Source organism: Pecten maximus, chromosome 3 (genome assembly GCF_902652985.1).
Source record: "Pecten maximus chromosome 3, xPecMax1.1, whole genome shotgun sequence".
Lineage (NCBI taxonomy): Eukaryota > Metazoa > Mollusca > Bivalvia > Pectinida > Pectinidae > Pecten > Pecten maximus.
In genome coordinates this window covers 30,704,078-30,724,169 of record NC_047017.1, presented here as the reverse complement: position 1 = coordinate 30,724,169, position 20,092 = coordinate 30,704,078, and the positions used below count along the sequence as shown (strand labels likewise).

The 20,092-nt window shown below is 38.8% G+C and overlaps 1 protein-coding gene and 1 long non-coding RNA gene across 3 annotated transcripts in view; both read left to right on the top strand.

The window, feature by feature from the left end:
- LOC117323870 overlaps positions 1-20,092 on the top strand; it is a 69,832-nt gene that overhangs the window by 13,585 nt on the left and 36,155 nt on the right. Inside the window, exons 5-6 of the mRNA XM_033879374.1 lie at positions 1,150-1,276; positions 2,952-3,050. Coding sequence (XP_033735265.1) covers positions 1,150-1,276; positions 2,952-3,050 — 226 coding nt within the window. The remainder of the gene's footprint in view (positions 1-1,149; positions 1,277-2,951; positions 3,051-20,092) is intronic.
- LOC117323880 lies at positions 8,909-19,859 on the top strand. Of its 2 annotated transcripts, XR_004531844.1 has the most exons (5): positions 8,909-9,256; positions 9,527-9,592; positions 11,700-12,050; positions 19,338-19,403; positions 19,764-19,859. It is a non-coding gene; the product is annotated as an uncharacterized LOC117323880 (long non-coding RNA). The 2 variants fall into 2 exon arrangements; XR_004531843.1 differs by having other exon boundaries at positions 8,909-9,592.

Genomic DNA, 20,092 nt, shown 5'->3' with positions numbered 1-20,092 from the left:
TGGTATAACTGTGTTATATGATAGTGATATAACTGTGTTATATGATAGTGATATAACTGTGCTATATAGAGTGGTATAACAGTGTTATAGATATTGGTATAACTGTGTTATATGATAGTGATATAACTGTGTTATATGATAGTGATATAACTGTGCTATATATAGTGATATAACTGTGTTATTGATATTGGTATAACTGTGTTATATATAGTGATATAACTGTTATTGATAGTGATATAACTGTGTTATATGATATTGGTATAACTGTGTTTTATGATAGTGATATAACTGTGTTATTGATATTGGTATAACTGTGTTATATGATATTGGTATAACTGTGTTATTGATATTGGTATAACTGTGTTATATGATATTGGTATAACTGTGTTATTGGTATTGGTATAACTGTGTTATAGATAGTGATATAACTGTGTTATATGATAGTGATATAACTGTGCTATTGATATTGGTATACATATAACTGTGTTATAGATAGTGGTATAACTGTGCTATTGATATTGGTATACATATAACTGTGTTATAGATAGTGGTATAACTGTGTTATAGATAGTGATATAAATGTGTTATAGATATTGGTACAACTGTGTTATAGATAGTGATATAACTGTGCTATTGATATTGGTATAACTGTTATTAATAGCAGTATAATTGTTTTTTTGATAGTGGTATAAATGTTATTGATAGTGATATAACTGTGTTATTGATAGTGATATAACTGTGTTATATGATATTGGTGTAACTGTGTTATATATAGTGATATAACTGTGTTATTGATATTGGTATAACTGTGTTAAATGATAGTGGTATAACTGTGTTAAATGATAGTGGTATAACTGTGTTATTGATATTGGTATAACTGTGTTATTGATATTGGTATAACTGTGTTATTGATATTGGTACAACTGTGTTATAGATAGTGATATAACTGTGCTATTGATATTGGTATAACTGTTATTAATAGCAGTATAATTGTTTTTTTGATAGTGGTATAAATGTTATTGATAGTGATATAACTGTGTTATATGATAGTGATATAACTGTGTTATAGATATTGGTATAATCGTATTATTGATATTGGTATAACTGTGATATTAACAGTTAAATTACAGCATTGTTTTTATCTTTCAGATCAAATTGAAAGGATGTAAACAGATTACACAGAGAAGCATTTGCAGACTACTGAATAAAAGGAGGAGCTTAGAGGAGATCAACTTGACAGCGACATCTTGTGCATTCTTCCCTGGTCATCTGAAATGTTAGAAATACTCTTACTATAAAATTGAATAGTTGTTGAGCTTAATATTCACTGTTTTCTACACAAAAATAAATCAAGTTGAAATACTAGACAGCTCTCTGTAACTGTACCGTTTGTACAATAAAAATATTTGCATAGCCAGAAAAAAAAGTACACAGAAATATTTCATGATATACACTAACAAGAAATAAGTCCATTGACCACAGAAGGTGTCCATTCATCACAGAAGGTGTCCATTGACCACAGAAGGTGTCCATTGACCACAGGTTTCCATTAACCACAGAAGGTGTCCATTCCGTGATACGACCAGGCCATGTAGATTATAGGGCAGCCATGTAATAACTCTAACTTAAGGTCTTCATATGATTATTTTGGTCAGTCCAAATTCACCAGTGTTACTGAGAAATCAGGTTTTGCTTATTTTCTCAAGTTATCTGAAAATCTTAAGCTTGTGTCACTGTCATTTAGAATTAATTAGTCTTATTGAATAATTAATATTGTATATGCTACTCGCCTTCCATATCAAACTTGTTATGATATAACATATACAGGTATGCTTGTTCTAAAGACTCACAGCATCAGAATACTTTTACTCATTAAATTCCATTTTACATTCAGCTTTAAGCACTCATGAACATAATCCTGTATGTCATTCTAGAAGCTAAGGTCTAGCCATACTTGATTAATCTTACTATTGCGATACACTTTTATAATACCGCCTGATTACCGCCTGTGAACAAGTTACAGGCAAATATGATGTGCATGTGAAAGGAGTTTTTGATCCAATGAGGTGTGACTCTTGACACTTGTAAGCTTTGTGTAAGAAAATACTTCATGTACTTCCTCCACTGTGTGTTGGATTTCATTGTAACATGACACATTTGAAATATTTTGTATGAAGAAGTCCAAGGATACAAGTAATTCTTATTTGACTCTTTTGCTGGAGTTATGGCCCTTTACACCTAGAAATTTAGATTAGAAAGACTGTTGTATTTCATTATAAGTTTACAGTGCATCATGGGTATGCTTTAAGGATTGCAGATGTAACATGACAAAGCCTGCTGCTAGTCCCTTGATTAAATAGACTATGTGTTCATATTTGTGGCAACAAGACCTGTCAGGTCAATTGTGTATGCTGCACACTCTTGAACAATATCAAAATATTAGCCCCACTCATGAAATATATTTTATATTACTAAAAAAAATGTTAGATATCCTCTATATATCTAGATGTTACAGTGATGGATTATGGGATACCTGATACATGTACTTATATACATGTATCTATATTTTACAGTGATGGATTATGGGATACCTGATACTTAAATATCTATATACAGTGTATTGCAGTAATGGATTATGGGATACCTGATACTTAAATATCTTTATACAGTGTATTGCAGTAATGGATTATGGGATACGTGATACTTATATACAGTAATGGATTATGAGATATCTGATACTTATATATCTATATATTGCAGTGATTGATTATGGGATATCTGATACTTATATATCTATAAAGTATATGTTGCAATGATGGATTGTGGGATATCTGATACTTATATATATATGTGTTGCAGTGATGGATTGTGGGATATCTGATACTTAAATATCTATCTGTTACAGTGATGGATTGTGGGATATCTGATACTTACATATCTATCTGTTACAGTGATGAATTATGTGATGGATGTGATCGTTGCTCACTGCCCTCTGGTATCACCGACCAAATATGCCTACAACTGTTGCCATTCATTAAATGCCTTCAAAGGTGAGTACATCGTATCTGTGTTTTACCACGTGTCAATAGACAAGGTTATCTGTTCTATCTGTGTTAATAGACAAGGTCATCTGTTTTACCACATGTGTCAATAGACAAGGTCATCTGTTTTACCACATGTGTCAATAGACAAGGTCATCTGTTTTATCTGTGACAATGGACAAGGTCATCTGTTTTACCACATGTGTCAATAGACAAGGTCATCTGTTATATCTGTGTAAATAGACAAGGTTATCTGTTCTATCTATGTCAATAGACAAGGTCATCTGTTCTATCAGTGTCAATAGACAAGGTTATCTGTTCTATCTGTGTCAATAGACAAGGTTATCTGTTCTATGCGTGTCAATAGACAAGGTCATCTGTTCTATCTGTGTCAATAGACAAGGTCATCTGTTCTATCTGTGTCAATAGACAAGGTTATCTGTTCTATCAGTGTCAATAGACAAGGTTATCTGTTATACCTGATTCAGTAGACAAGGTCATCTGTTTTACCACATGTGTCAATAGACAAGGTTATTTGTTCTATTAGTGTCAATAGACAAGGTTATCTGTTCTATCCGTGTCAATAGACAAGGTTATCTGTTCTATCAGTGTCAATAGACAAGGTCATCTGTTCTATCTGTGTAAATGGACAAGGTCATCTGTCTATCTGTGTCAATAGACAAGGTCATCTGTTCTATCAGTGTAAATGGACAAGGTCATCTGTTCTATCAGTGTCAATAGACAAGGTCATCTGTTCTATCAGTGTCAATAGACAAGGTTATCTGTTATACCTGATTCAGTAGACAAGGTCATCTGTTTTATTGATGAATAAGAGACCAACCAACCAATTGTTTTCCCATAGACTTTAGTGTTAACGTTTTGGAGTATTTCATTCAAGCTCTTGAATTCAATATGACAATTATGGTTTATAACAAAAGTTTAGGGTCTGATATAACACCTAATCATAAAAAAAAAGTTGGGTCCTTCAGCTCAAATTTTCTCCAGGGTAGCCATTTTGAAAATGGATGAATTTCGCAGTAAAAATTCTCAAAAATCTTAAATGTTTACCTGTTAATTATTATTACTTGAACTTTTGGGGAAAAAATCAATCAGATTTACGAAATTGATATCAACATTTCTTATTGATAGTTACCTATCATGCTACATATCTATTTTCTCACTTCATAACATACTGACCAATCAGTGGCTGCCAGACATTTTATCCTTGGCTCAACTTTGTTTCAAAAATCTATTTTTTCTATTGGTTGGTTGTTCCCTATAAGATTCAGAATTGCAGTGAATTTTGATGTGTTATTAAGGAAGTAGAATTACACTGATGTTGGTGTGTTATTAAGGATGTAGAATTACACCGATGTTTGATGTGTTATTAAGGATGTAGAATTACACTGATGTTGGTGTGTTATTAAGGATGTAGAATTACACTGATGTTGGTGTGTTATTAAGGATGTAGAATTACACCGATGTTTGATGTGTTATTCAGGATGTAGAATTACACTGATGTTGGTGTGTTATTAAGGATGTAGAATTACACTGATGTTGGTGTGTTATTAAGGATGTAGAATTACACTGATGTTGGTGTGTTATTAAGGATGTAGAATTACACTGATGTTGGTGTGTTATTCAGGATGTAGAATTACACTGATGTTGGTGTGTTATTAAGGATGTAGAATTATAATGATGTTTGATGTGTTATTAAGGATGTAGAATTACACTGATGTTTGATGTGTTATTAAGGATGTAGAATTACACCGATGTTTGATGTGTTATTAGCTCACCTGGTCCGAAGGACCAAGGTGAGCTTATGCCATACCGTTGCGTCCGTCGTCCGTCGTCCGTCCGTCCGTCTGTCGTCCGTCGTCCGTCGTCCGTCTGTCCGTCAACAATTGACTTCTTCTTCATTACCACACATCAGAATTTGACCAAATTTGGTCAGAAGCATCCCTATGGGTAGGGGACTCAGAATTGTACAAATGATGGGGCTGACCCCCTGGGGGCCTCTGGGGCGGGGCCAAAAGGGGTCATTTTTGCGCTATTGATATAAACGACTTCTTCTCTGAAACCAAGCAATGGCTATCACTCATATTTGCCTGGAAGCATCACTATGGGGTGGGGATTCAAAATTGTACAAATGATGGGACTGACCCCCCAGGGGCCTGAGGGGCGGGGCCAAATGTGGTCAATCTGGCTATATTGATATAAACAACTTCTTCTCTGAAACCAAGCAATGGCTATCGCTCATATTTGCCTGGTAGCATCATTATGGGGTGGGGATTCAAAATTGTACAAATGATGGGGCTGACCCCCTGGGGGCCTCTGGGGCGGGGCCTCTGGGGCGGGGCCAAAAGGGGTCATTTTTGTGCTATTGATATAAACGACTTCTTCTCTGAAACCAAGCAATGGCTATCACTCATATTTGCCTGGTAGCATCACTATGGGGTGGGGATTCAAAATTGTACAAATGATGGGGCTGACCCCCCAGGGGCCTGAGGGATGGGACCAAATGTGGTCAATCTGGCTACATTGATATAAACGACTTTTTCTCTGAAACCAAGCAATGGCTATCACTCATATTTGCCTGGTAGTATCACTATGGGGTGGGGATTCAAAATTGTATAAATGATGGGGCTGACCCCCCAGGGGCCTGAGGGGCGGGGCCAAATGTGGTCAATCTGGCTATATTGATATAAACGACTTCTTCTCTGAAACCAAGCAATGGTTATCGCTCATATTTGCCTGGTAGCATCATTATGGGGTGGGGATTCAAAATTGTACAAATGATGGGGCTGACCCCCCAGGGGCCTGAGGGGCGGGGCCAAATGTGGTCAATCTGGCTATATTGATATAAACGACTTCTTCTCTGAAACCAAGCAATGGCTATCGCTCATATTTGCCTGGTAGCATCATTATGGGGTGGGGATTCAAAATTGTACAAATGATGGGGCTGACCCCCTGGGGGCCTCTGGGGCGGGGCCAAAAGGGGTCATTTTTGCGCTATTGATATAAACGACTTCTTCTCTGAAACCAAGCAATGGCTATCACTCATATTTGCCTGGTAGCATCACTATGGGATGGGGATTCAAAATTGTACAAATGATGGGGCTGACCCCCCAGGGGCCTGAGGGACGGGACCAAATGTGGTCAATCTGGCTATATTGATATAAACGACTTCTTCTCTGAAACCAAGCAATGGCTATCACTCATATTTGCCTGGTAGCATCATTATGGGGTGGGGATTCAAAATTGTACAAATGATGGGGCTGACCCCCCAGGGGCCTGAGGGGTGGGGCCGAATGTGGTCAATTTGGCTATATTGATATAAACGACTTCTTCTCTGAAACCGAGCAATGCCTGTCACTCATATTTGCCTGGTAGCATCACTATGGGGTTGGGATTTAAAATTGTACAAATGATGGGACTGATCCCCCAAGGGCGTGAGGGGCGGGGCCAAATGTGGTCTATCGGGCTATATTCATATAATTGACTTCTTCTCTGGAACCAAACAATGGATATCTCTCATATTTTACTGGTAGCATCACCTTGGGGTAGGAATTTGAAATTGTACAAATGACGGGGCTGACCCCCTGGGGTCTGAGGGGCGGGGCCAAAAGGGGTCAGTTTTACAGGATTGATATAAACGACTTCTGCTCTGAAACTAAGCAATGGATATCACTCATATTTTACTGGTAGCATCACCTTGGGGTAGGAATTCGAAATTGTACAAATGACGGGGCTGACCCCCTGGGGTCTGAGGGGCGGGGCCAAAAGGGGTCAGTTTTACAGAATTGATATAAACGACTTCTGCTCTGAAACTAAGCAATGGATATCACTCATATTTACCTGGTAGCATCCCTATGGAGTGGGGATTCAAAACTGTACAAATGGTGGGGCTGACCCCCAAGGGGTCTGAGGGGTGGGGCCAAAAGGGGTCAATTTGGCTCTCTTAATATAAATGACTTCTTCTCTGAAACCAAGCGATGGATATCGCTCATATTTGCCTGGTAGCATCACTATGGGGTGGGGATTAAAAATTGTACAAATGATGGAGCTGACCCCCCCAGGGGCCTGAGGGGTGGGGCCGAATGTGGTCAATTTGGCTATATTGATATTAGCGACTTCTTCTCTGAAACCAAGCAATGGATATTGCTCATATTTGCCTGGTAGCATCACTATTGGGTGGGCATTCAAAATTGTACAAATGGTGAGGCTGAGGGGCGGGGCCAAGAGGGGTTAATTTGGCTGAATTGATATGAACAACTTCTTCTTTGAAACTAAGCAAGAGATATCGCTCATATATGCCTGGTAGCATCCTTTTGGGTAGGGATTCAAAATTTTATAAAGGAAGGAACTGACCCTCACTCCCCCTGGGGTGCAGAAGGCGGGGTCAAAAGGGGTCAATTGGTTTAAACAACTTCTTTTCTGAAACTAAGCAATGGATATCACTCACATTTGTGTGGTAGCATCCCTATGGGGTTGTGCCAAAAGTTAATTTTATTTCATGGATTAATGCATTTTTTGACATCAAATCCTTACGTACCCATATAAAATGCCTATGATATATTGACATAGCAATACCAGTGACAAATATACTTAATCATCATTCTTGTTTCATATCTCATGAAATCCAGGTGAGCGATACAGGCCCTCTGGGCCTCTTGTTAAGGATGTAGAATTACACCGATGTTTGATGTGTTATTAAGGATGTAGAATTACACTGATGTTTGATGTGTTATTAAGGATGTAGAATTACACTGATGTTTGATGTGTTATTAAGGATGTAGAATTACACTGATGTTTGATGTGTTATTAAGGATGTAGAATTACACTGATGTTTGGTGTGTTATTAAGGATGTAGAATTACACTGATGTTGGTGTGTTATTAAGGATGTAGAATTACACTGATGTTTGATGTGTTATTAAGGATGTAGAATTACACTGATGTTTGGTGTGTTATTAAGGATGTAGAATTACACTGATGTTTGATGTGTTATTAAGGATGTAGAATTACACTGATGTTTGATGTGTTATTAAGGATGTAGAATTACACTGATGTTTGATGTGTTGTTAAGGATGTAGAATTACACTGATGTTTGATATGTTATTAAGGATGTAGAATTACACTGATGTTGGTGTGTTATTAAGGATGTAGAATTACACTGATGTTTGATGTGTTATTAAGGATGTAGAATTACACTGATGTTTGATATGTTATTAAGGATGTAGAATTACACTGATGTTGGTGTGTTATTAAGGATGTAGAATTACACCGATGTTTGATGTGTTATTAAGGATGTAGAATTACACTGATGTTTGATATGTTATTAAGGATGTAGAATTACACTGATGTTGGTGTGTTATTAAGGATGTAGAATTACACCGATGTTTGATGTATTATTAAGGATGTAGAATTACACCGATGTTGGTGTGTTATTAAGGATGTAGAATTACACCGATGTTTGATGTGTTGTTAAGGATGTAGAATTACACCGATGTTTGATGTGTTATTAAGGATGTAGAATTACACCGATGTTTGATGTGTTATTAAGGATGTAGAATTACACTGATGTTTGATGTGTTATTAAGGATGTAGAATTACACTGATGTTTGATGTGTTGTTAAGGATGTAGAATTACACCGATGTTTGATGTGTTATTAAGGATGTAGAATTACACCGATGTTGGTGGGTTATTAAGGATGTAGAATTACACCGATGTTTGATGTGTTGTTAAGGATGTAGAATTACACTGATGTTTGATGTGTTGTTAAGGATGTAGAATTACACCGATGTTTGATGTGTTTGTAATAGGGTGATTAATGTCATGCTTTATATAATTTGTATGTATATATTTTATTGACTTGTGTTATTTGTTTATTTGTGCCCATATTGTTCAGTGTGTGTGTAACAGAAGAGGTGTTTGTGTGTTATAGATTACAGGGAGTGATTATTGCTGACTTACCTGTATGTCTATTTTTAAGTTACCTTACCTGTATAGTTATATTTTTATACATCACATGACGTACATGTGATAGGTTTCTATACTTTTTATTGGTCAAGATATTATAATAGCCTTTGGTCAGTTTGGCGGGAATCTCTTTGTAAGGAAGTTAGTTCTCTACAGTCTGCCAAACTGATCAGACCTATACATATATTGAGTCGGACATTTGTGACAAAGGACCGAAAGACAGAGAATTTATAGGTAAGTTATGGTTCTAGTGAATTATTACTGTTTCAATGTATTGTATCTAACTAGCTTATATTGTAGATTTGCTATGAACTTTATAAGTTTGGCATTTAAGTTAAATTATTATCTTTATTCAAAATCTCTATTTTGAATTGTAACTTTGTATATACAGAGTAGTATTTTTCAGTAATATATATATATAAGTGAGTAATGGTTAAATTAATCTATTATATATGTACAGATCTGCAGTATTATTAGAAAGAACTGTTTTTATGCATTTTTTAGATTGTCATAAGAAACATGGAATACTGGTGATGATATGAGGTTGAAACGGCTCTGTGCCATACACAGGTGAATACCTTTTTAGTGTATTGTAATTATAATATTGTGTAACTTATTATGGGAGAATCCAGTTTGTTTATATATGTTGATACAAATCTCTTTATAGGTGATTTGTACTAGAGTAGATCTTTCGTCTCAAAGATAAATTTCATGTTAAATGTATATGATCTATATTTATTGTAATTTCAATAAGATAGTTGTAAAGATAATTATTAGCTCACCTGGTCCGAAGGACCAAGGTGAGCTTATGCCATACCGTTGCGTCCGTCGTCCGTCGTCCGTCCGTCCGTCCGTCGTCCGTCCGTCCGTCAACAATTGACTTCTTCTTCATAACCACTGATCAGAATTTGACGAAATTTTGTCAGAAGCATCCCTATGGGGTGTGGACTCAAAATTGTACAAATGGTGGGGCTGACCCCCAGGGGTCGGAGGGGCGGGGCCAAAAGGGGTCAATTTGGCTATATTAATATAAACGACTTCTTCTCTGAAACCAAGCAAAGGATATCGCTCCTATTTGCCTGGTAGCATCACTATGGGGTGAGGATTCAAAATTGTACAAATGGTGGGGCTGACCCCCTGGGGGCCTGAGGGCGGGGCCAAAATGGGTCAATATACCTATATTTATATCAACGACTTCTTCTCTGAAACCAAGCAATGGATATTGCTCATATTTGCCTGGTAGCATCACTATGAGATGGGGATTCAAAATTGTACAAATGGTGAGGCTGACCCCACGGGGGCCTGAGGGGCGGGGCCAAATGTGGTCAATTGGGCTATATTGATATAAACGACTTCTCCTCTGAAACCGAGCAATGGATATTGCTCATATTTGCCTGGTAGCATCAGTATGGGGTGGGGATTCAAAATTGTACAAATGGTAAGGCTGACCCCACGGGGGCCTGAGGGGCGGGGCCAAGAAGGGTCAATTTGGCTATATTGATATGAACAACTTCTCCTCTGAAATCAAGCAATAGATATTGCTCGTATTTGACTGTGAGCATCCCTTTGGGGCCAGGATTCAAAATTGTACAAATGGTGGGGCCGACCTACCTGGGGCCTGAGGGGCGGGGCCAAAAGGGGTCAATTTGGCTAAATTGATATAAACAACTTCTTCTCTGAAACTAAGCTATGGATATCGCTCATATTTGCCTGCTTCAACCCCCGGGGTAGGGATTCAAAACTGTATAAATGACAGAGCTGACCCCCGGGGAGCTAAGAGGCGGGGCCAAAAGGGGTCAATTTGGCTAAATTGATATAAACAACTTCTTCTCTGAAACTAAGCTATGGATATCGCTCATATTTGCCTGCTTCAACCCCCGGGGTAGGGATTCAAAACTGTATAAATGACAGAGCTGACCCCCGGGGAGCTAAGAGGCGGGGCCAAAAGGGGTCATTTTGGCAGAATTGATATAAACAACTTCTTCTCTGAAACTAAGCAATGGATATATCACTCACATTTGTATGGTAGCATGGTCATGGGGTGGGGATTCAAAATTGTACAAATTTTGGGGTTGACCCCCCCCCCCCCCCCCCCCAGGGGACTTAGGGGTGGGGCCAAAAAGGGTCAATTTGGCTAAATTGATATGAACAACTTCTATGAAACAGCTCATATTTGACTGGTAGCATCCTTTTGGTTAGGGATTCAAAATTTTATAACGGAAGGAACTGACCCCAGGGTGCAGAGGGCGGGGTCAAAAGGGGTCAATTGGTTTAAACAACTTCTTTTCTGAAACTAAACAATGGATATCGCTCACATTTGTGTGGTATCATCTGGGGTTGCGCCAAAAGTCAATTTCATTTCATGGATTAATGCATTTTTGGCAGAAAAACCTCGCGTACCCATATAAAATGCCTATGATATATTGACATAGCAATACCAGTGACAATATACTTAATCATCATTCTTGTTTCATATCTCATGAAATCCAGGTGAGCGATACAGGCCCTCTGGGCCTCTTGTTACAAAGTTAATATCTTAGTTAAATGTAATTACATGTGTCCAGATAGCTTATATTTCGTGTTTAGCATAACTAGTGTGATTCGCTAGTTATCTCCCTTGATTGTATCTTGCAATGTATGTGCTTTGTGTAATTTTAGTCTTTTATGTTTGTTACAGAGTGTAGGTGTTTTAACCTACTGAACTTGTCAAAATAAAGAACTCACGACAAACAAATCATGTCCAAGTGGTTATTTGATATCCCCGGTTACATGTGGAGCCCCCAGTGAGGAATATTCATCGACAGTACAAGCGTCACCGACTGTGTTTCAGACAGTGTGTTTCACGTGTGTATATTCAAGCGTCCATAGGACGGAGACTCAATTTATGTCATTCTTGCTGAGATGTGCTGCCCTGCTTGATCCAATCACTTTAGTGATTCAGACTTTCCAATATGGCGGCATATTGTGTGTTTTGAAATTCTATGGATAGTTATTTTGGAAATTTTGGCGTTTCCAGCTGAAGAACAAGGTAATTCGTAGTATTTGCTGACAATAAACATTAATCAGAAATTGCAGAAGCTGTGTTTACTTGAGACATTGTTTGCCAGTTCGTATTTATATTGACATTTGGTTCGAATAATATTGACATTTGTTTTCACGTCGTTTATAATAATTTGCATGTGATCCCAATTTGTTAATTTATTGATATGGGGCATGTAACGTTGAAGTTGATATAGAATTGTATTGAATATAGTTGTATTTTCTTGTAGATTTTGATTGATTGTGTTCATATTTATTTTTTGTTTGATTATATCACTGGTATTTCATATTTTTTTATAAATTCACTTAGGAAAATTCTTAGAGTTAGAAGAAATTGGCTGTATTTTTTTTTGGATACATTTCTGTTGTAATTCACGCTTGTATTTCTCCCTTCTGCGGTAGATAGCAAGACAGTGACTTAGACCTGACCGCGACTGATTGGTTTTTTGTGTGCTTTATTTTTTGTTGGAATTGGATTAGATTGTCTTATTGAATTTTCATAATAATTTTGTTTATTTTTGTTTATTTTTTTTGTTTCAATTCATATTTACTCCGAAATTTGGCAATTTTTTTTTTCATTTTTTTCTCCCTTATTTAAAATTTTCAGATTAGTTTCTACTTTAGATTAAATTAGTTGTTATTCTTAGTTAGTTGTTACTCGCAACTAGTCATTATAATTAGGATTTAATCTTAGATTCTTTGAGTGGTTTTTGTGTGTGACTGTGTTGTCTGTGGGCTTTATTTTCTGTTTACAGTGTTTACTTAAATTTACTTTGATATAAACATTGTTGCTGTTGATACTGAATATACCAATCCTTTATACAGACAGGTAAGTATCAGATACTGTGCATGTCTACATAAGTAGAACTTGTCTTTTGCTTGATATTTTTTTTCAGGATTGGACTTTCATTTATTTCAGTATTTTGATTTATTTCAGCATTTAAACTATATCTTCTTGCATCTTATTTGAATTTTGTTTTTCACAAATTTTGATTCTGTTTGAAAACCTTTGTTTTCAATTGTGACTTTTGATGTTCATTGTTTGGTTATTTGCACTGTGTATAACTATTCCATACATTATGTCGGACTTGGATGAGATGACAGAGGAGGAAGTGACTAAGTTGGTAGCACATTTTAAGACGATGAAGACCAAACCGAAGCTTGATTCCCTTGCAGATTTTCAGGCATGGATGAAAGATCGGGTTTTGAAAGATGTGGAAAGCAAGGAAGATAGCAAGGCAAGCGTGAAGCAGGAGATTCAGACGCAGTATACTACCTCTGCCATTCAGCATTTCCCCAAGATTTCACATTTCTCGGGTGACAAGGACAAGAAGGATGTTCCCTATGATGTGTGGAGGAAAGAAGTTGAGTGTATAATTAGAGAAGGGCATCCTGAGCATGCAGTAGCACAGGCTGTCAGGAGTTCACTGAAGGGAGAAGCTCTTAGAGTAAGATCTATTCTGCCAGCATCCGTCACAACAGGAGAAGTTATTGCGAAGATGGATAGCATATATGGAATGGTGGTGAAGTGTGAAATGTATCTTGCAAAGTTTTTCAGTGCTCGACAGGAATCTGATGAAAGTGTGTCGTCATGGAGCTGCCGACTTGAGACGTTACTCTCCAAAGCTGTAGAAGGTGGACAAGTTGATGCCAGAAAGACTAATGATATGCTGTGCACTATGTTGTGGCAGGGTCTTCGGTCTCCATTGAAGGATGTGACTGCACATTTGCTGGATCGCAACAAGGTCTTTGATGAGCTTCGAATTGCCATACGTAGGTTCGAGGAAGATCAGAACCAGAGGACTACAGAGGACAAGACAACCAAGAAACGGGTAGCTAAGTCTATGGCAGCTGTTGACACCCCTTCAGCTGAGGAGGGAGGACTGAAGGAGATTAAGGGGATTGTACAACAGCTGGCTGCGGATGTCAAGGCACTTAAGGAGGGAAGTCGGGAAAAACAGAACAAGCCGAAGAAGAATAAGATGTTTCAGCAGAGGGATTTCCAACGACCTCAGAATCCTCAGCATCCCTACGACCAGTCTAGAGGGAATTATTTTCAGCCTCAGCAGGTATATCAGAATCAACCGAACTCTGGCTACAATCAACAGGAACCTACTGCTGCCATGGACAATGACCAGGATAGCAGAGAAGAGCCAGAATGCTATAGATGTCATCAGAGAGGGCACATTGCATTGGGATGTCGGGTTAGGTTGGATCATACCAGGAAACCTTTAAACTCCCAGTGGCCATCATCAAGGGGGGGACGATAGGCCATAATGGACGACGGAACCAGACCATCAGACAACCTCCAGATTTACTTGGACCACCTACCGAAGCCACCATTTTCATTGACAGATTCCAGACTAAGGCCCTTTTGGATTCAGGCTCTACCGTGTCTACAGTAAGCCGTAACTTCTACGACAAACATCTTAGTCACCTTGAGTTAAAATCTTTGGATACTGTCCTGAAGGTGGAGTGTGCTGATGGCCAGGATTTGCCATACCAAGGACTCATAGAAGTGCCTATCAGTCTGGAGGGAACAGGTCTCAGCGATGAAGATAACAGGATTGAGAATGGTATCTTCCTTGTGGTTCCGGATAGCCCCTATAACACCACAGTACCTGTACTTGTGGGAACCAACATTTTGACTGTGATGCTACAACGCGTAAGAGATGAATATGGACGGACATTCTTACAGAAAGCAAGACTCATAACACCTTTGTACTTGGCTTTCAGATGTATGACACTGCGGGACAAGGAGTTAGAGAAGCACAATCATCGTCTAGCTGTTGTTAGAAGTGCTGAAGATAAACCAGTAACCATACCTGCTAACTCTGAGGTAACCGTAGATGGGTTCACTAAGAAGAATTTAGCCTACCCCAGTGTTTGTGCTCTTCTTCAACCAACTCCAGGATCCTGTATACCAGACGACTTGGATATTACCCCATCTCTAGTTCCCTATCACTATGATAGTAAGGGAATTGTCAAGGTTCACATCACCAACCTATCTACATCAACTGTAACGATACAGCCTCGAGCTCTACTATGTGAGATGCAGCCCGTTACAGTTGAAGATATCACCAAGGAGACAGAGGTGAATTCTTCAGAGGATGTGCTGGAGAAAGTAGAGTTATGTACAGAGGGATTGTCAGAGGAGGAGATAGCTAAAGGGAGACAATTCTTGGAGCAACATCGCCATATCTTCTCTACTGGTGATACAGACTTAGGCCATACATCATTAGTAACTCACAGGATTGAGCTTACTAATGACATACCCTTTAAACAGAGATGTCGACGTATTCCACCGTCAATGTTTGACGAAGTGAGGACCCATTTACATCAGTTACTAGCTGCTGGAGTCATTCGTCGCTCACATTCCCCATGGTCATCGAATGTTGTACTTGTTCGGAAGAAAAATGGAAAGCTACGTCTTTGTGTGGATTACCGTCAGTTAAATGAGAGGACTGTCAAAGACGCTTATGCCTTACCACGCATTGATGAGACTTTGGATTCGCTTGCTGGTAACAAATTCTTTTCAGTTGTGGATATGAAGTCAGGATACCATCAGGTTGAACTTCATACAGAACATAAGGACCGTACCGCTTTTACCGTAGGACCATTTGGGTTCTACGAGTACACCCGTATGCCCTTTGGATTGGCGAACGCCCCGGCAACCTATCAACGGCTGATGGAAGAGGCATTGCAGGGATTACATACAAAGATTTGCTTTGTTTACATTGATGACGTGATAGTGTTCTCTGGGACTTTTGAGGATCACCTACAACGCCTAGAGGTGATGTTTAAGCGCTTAGAGGATTGTGGGATGAAGCTTGCACCAGACAAGTGTTCTTTATTCCGTCGCAAGGTGAAGTATGTGGGCCATATAGTGTCAGAGCATGGAATAGAGCCGGATCCCGAGAAGATTGAGAAAGTGACATCATGGCCACGTCCCGAAAATTCTGACGATGTGAGAAAATTCCTGGGTTTTGTCGGATACTACCGCCGCTTCATCAAGAATTTTTCACGCATAGCCCGACCTCTTACTATCCTTATGACCCCACCTGAAAAGAAGAGAGGACGGAAGCCTAAGAAGCAGGACCCAGGCATACATCCCTGGATATGGGAAGATGAACAAGAAGAGGCTTTTCAGGAGCTCAAGACAAGTCTTACTGGACCACCAATTGTAAGTTATCCTGACTTTTCGAAGCCTTTTGTTCTCCACACGGATGCCTCTGGATTAGGATTGGGTGCCATATTATACCAGTACCAGGATGATGTAAAGCGGGTGATAGCATATGCTAGTCGAGGATTGACTAAAGCTGAGAGACGTTACCCAGCGCACAAAATGGAGTTCCTCGCTTTGAAATGGGCAGTTACAGACAAGTTTTCGGACTACCTCATCGCCTGCCCTTTCACTGTCATCACGGACAACAATCCTCTGACATATGTGTTGTCTTCTGCTAAGCTTGATGCTACGTCACAAAGATGGATAGCAGCGTTGGCCAACTATGATTTCGACATCCAGTACAGACCCGGTATCAACAATGCTGATGCTGACAGCATGTCCAGACACCCTTCACTCAGCGCAGATTCAGAGATGATCTCCAAAGATGTTATCCAAGCACTTAGCAAGGGCATCGGTGTCACTCCATACATTGAGACCATTGCTATGTCGGCACAGGTACCTCTGGATATACCATCTTCAACTACTCATCCTATTCCAGGACTACAGGAGGAACAGATGCGTGACACCCTTATTGGATATTGGATTCCATTTGTGAAGTCTGGAATTAAACCGCGTCGAGAGGATCTGCCTCCTTTACCTGGACATCAGGCTATGATGAAAAACTTTGAGAAGTTTAGAATCAGAGATGGTGTGTTGTGCCGTGACGTAATGAAAGATACTGACGTTGAGACCCAGATAATCCTACCGAAGTCCAGAATCTCTACTGTACTCACCATGTTGCATGATGACTTTGGGCATCAAGGACGCGACAGGACTTTATCCTTAGTTCGGGAGAGATTTTACTGGATTGGAATGACGAAAGATGTTGACGAGTGGGTAAGAAGTTGTGCTAGATGTTTACTTCGGAAGACACCAGCTAGGATCTGTACTCCGCTTGTATCCATCAACACCTCTCAGCCTTTAGAGCTCGTATGTATGGATTTCCTTTCGTTAGAGACATCTAAAGGTGGAATCGAAAACATTCTCGTCATCACCGACCATTTTACCAAGTACGCCGTAGCTATACCAACGAGGAACCAGACTGCACGGACAACCGCAGAGACATTCTTCAACCATTTTGTTGTACACTATGGTCTTCCTCGAAGGATCCACACAGACCAAGGACCAAACTTTGAGAGTCGGTTACTGAAGGAACTTTGTTCTCTTACTGGAATCGACAAGTCGCACACCACCCCTTACCATCCCATGGGTAATGGTCTTTGCGAACGTTTCAATAGGACGCTCCTTGGTATGTTGGGAACCTTATCACAGGAACAGAAACAGAACTGGAAGGCACATGTCTCTTCATTGGTCCATGCGTACAACTGTACGAGACAAGATTCAACGGGACAGACCCCATATTTTTTAATGTTTGGGCGAAATCCAAGGCTGCCAATTGATATAGCCTTTGGACTTGATACCAGACCTCCAGTGAAGTCATTAACTTCATATGTAGAGGACTTGAGGAACCGTCTTGTGCGCGCTTATGAGCTTGCAACAAAAGGTTTGGACAAGGCGAGAACCAGACAAAAGGAATACTACGATAAACGAGTACGAGAAGCGGTGTTAAATGTGGGTGATCGTGTTCTGGTGAAGATCGTGTCCTTTGACGGAAAGCATAAGCTGTCTAACAAGTGGGAAGAGGAGCCATACCTCGTCATAGACCAGCCCCATGTCGGAATTCCAACATATGTTGTAAGGAAGGAAAACGGTGAGGGACGGGTTAGGACATTACATAGGAACCTCCTCTTACCCATAGGATACCTACGTAGTACTAAACAGGACTCAACTCCACCCATACCACCAAAGAAACCGGTTCCCATCCCGAGAACGAGGAAGAATATGACTAGGAAGGTGCCTTCTTCTGACGAAGGGTCCACTTCATCTTCAGAGGGGGAGGAAGTGTTAGTGGTTGCGAGTGATGTTAGACACAACATCCTATCCGGATCAGCCACTAGCACAGGTCCTGAAGATGAGCCTAGTTTGGAAACTGAGCAACCGGTGCCAGATACGATAGCGGAGCCAGAACCAGATAGTCAGGAAACCTCTACTGTGCCTAGAAGGTCGCAGCGTACTAAGGTGAAACCTGCATGGATACGTGGCAACCAATATATCATGAGGCAACAGGCCAGTGAGCCCGAGTGGAAAGTACGCGCAAGATTCCTATCAGAGTTGGTGGAAGATGGAGCTCTGAGCGGGCAGGATGATAGAGTTGTCTCAGCACTACTTAACATAGTATCTGGTAAAACTTGAGTTTTGTCCATTTGCAGTACTAGTGTTGATAGTTTTCCATTAATTGTATACTTGTACTATTTCATAAAGATTATTATCAACCATTATACATCCCATGTCGAGGACGACATTTTTCGAAGCAGGGGAGGATGTAATAGGGTGATTAATGTCATGCTTTATATAATTTGTATGTATATATTTTATTGACTTGTGTTATTTGTTTATTTGTGCCCATATTGTTCAGTGTGTGTGTAACAGAAGAGGTGTTTGTGTGTTATAGATTACAGGGAGTGATTATTGCTGACTTACCTGTATGTCTATTTTTAAGTTACCTTACCTGTATAGTTATATTTTTATACATCACATGACGTACATGTGATAGGTTTCTATACTTTTTATTGGTCAAGATATTATAATAGCCTTTGGTCAGTTTGGCGGGAATCTCTTTGTAAGGAAGTTAGTTCTCTACAGTCTGCCAAACTGATCAGACCTATACATATATTGAGTCGGACATTTGTGACAAAGGACCGAAAGACAGAGAATTTATAGGTAAGTTATGGTTCTAGTGAATTATTACTGTTTCAATGTATTGTATCTAACTAGCTTATATTGTAGATTTGCTATGAACTTTATAAGTTTGGCATTTAAGTTAAATTATTATCTTTATTCAAAATCTCTATTTTGAATTGTAACTTTGTATATACAGAGTAGTATTTTTCAGTAATATATATATATAAGTGAGTAATGGTTAAATTAATCTATTATATATGTACAGATCTGCAGTATTATTAGAAAGAACTGTTTTTATGCATTTTTTAGATTGTCATAAGAAACATGGAATACTGGTGATGATATGAGGTTGAAACGGCTCTGTGCCATACACAGGTGAATACCTTTTTAGTGTATTGTAATTATAATATTGTGTAACTTATTATGGGAGAATCCAGTTTGTTTATATATGTTGATACAAATCTCTTTATAGGTGATTTGTACTAGAGTAGATCTTTCGTCTCAAAGATAAATTTCATGTTAAATGTATATGATCTATATTTATTGTAATTTCAATAAGATAGTTGTAAAGATAATTATTACAAAGTTAATATCTTAGTTAAATGTAATTACATGTGTCCAGATAGCTTATATTTCGTGTTTAGCATAACTAGTGTGATTCGCTAGTTATCTCCCTTGATTGTATCTTGCAATGTATGTGCTTTGTGTAATTTTAGTCTTTTATGTTTGTTACAGAGTGTAGGTGTTTTAACCTACTGAACTTGTCAAAATAAAGAACTCACGACAAACAAATCATGTCCAAGTGGTTATTTGATATCCCCGGTTACATGTTGTTAAGGATGTAGAATTACACTGATGTTTGATGTGTTATTAAGGATGTAGAATTACACTGATGTTTGATGTGTTATTAAGGATGTAAAATTACACTGATGTTGGTGTGTTATTAAGGATGTAGAATTACACTGATGTTGGATGTGTTATTAAGGATGTAGAATTACACTGATGTTTGATGTGTTATTAAGGATGTAGAATTACACCGATGTTTGATGTGTTGTTAAGGATGT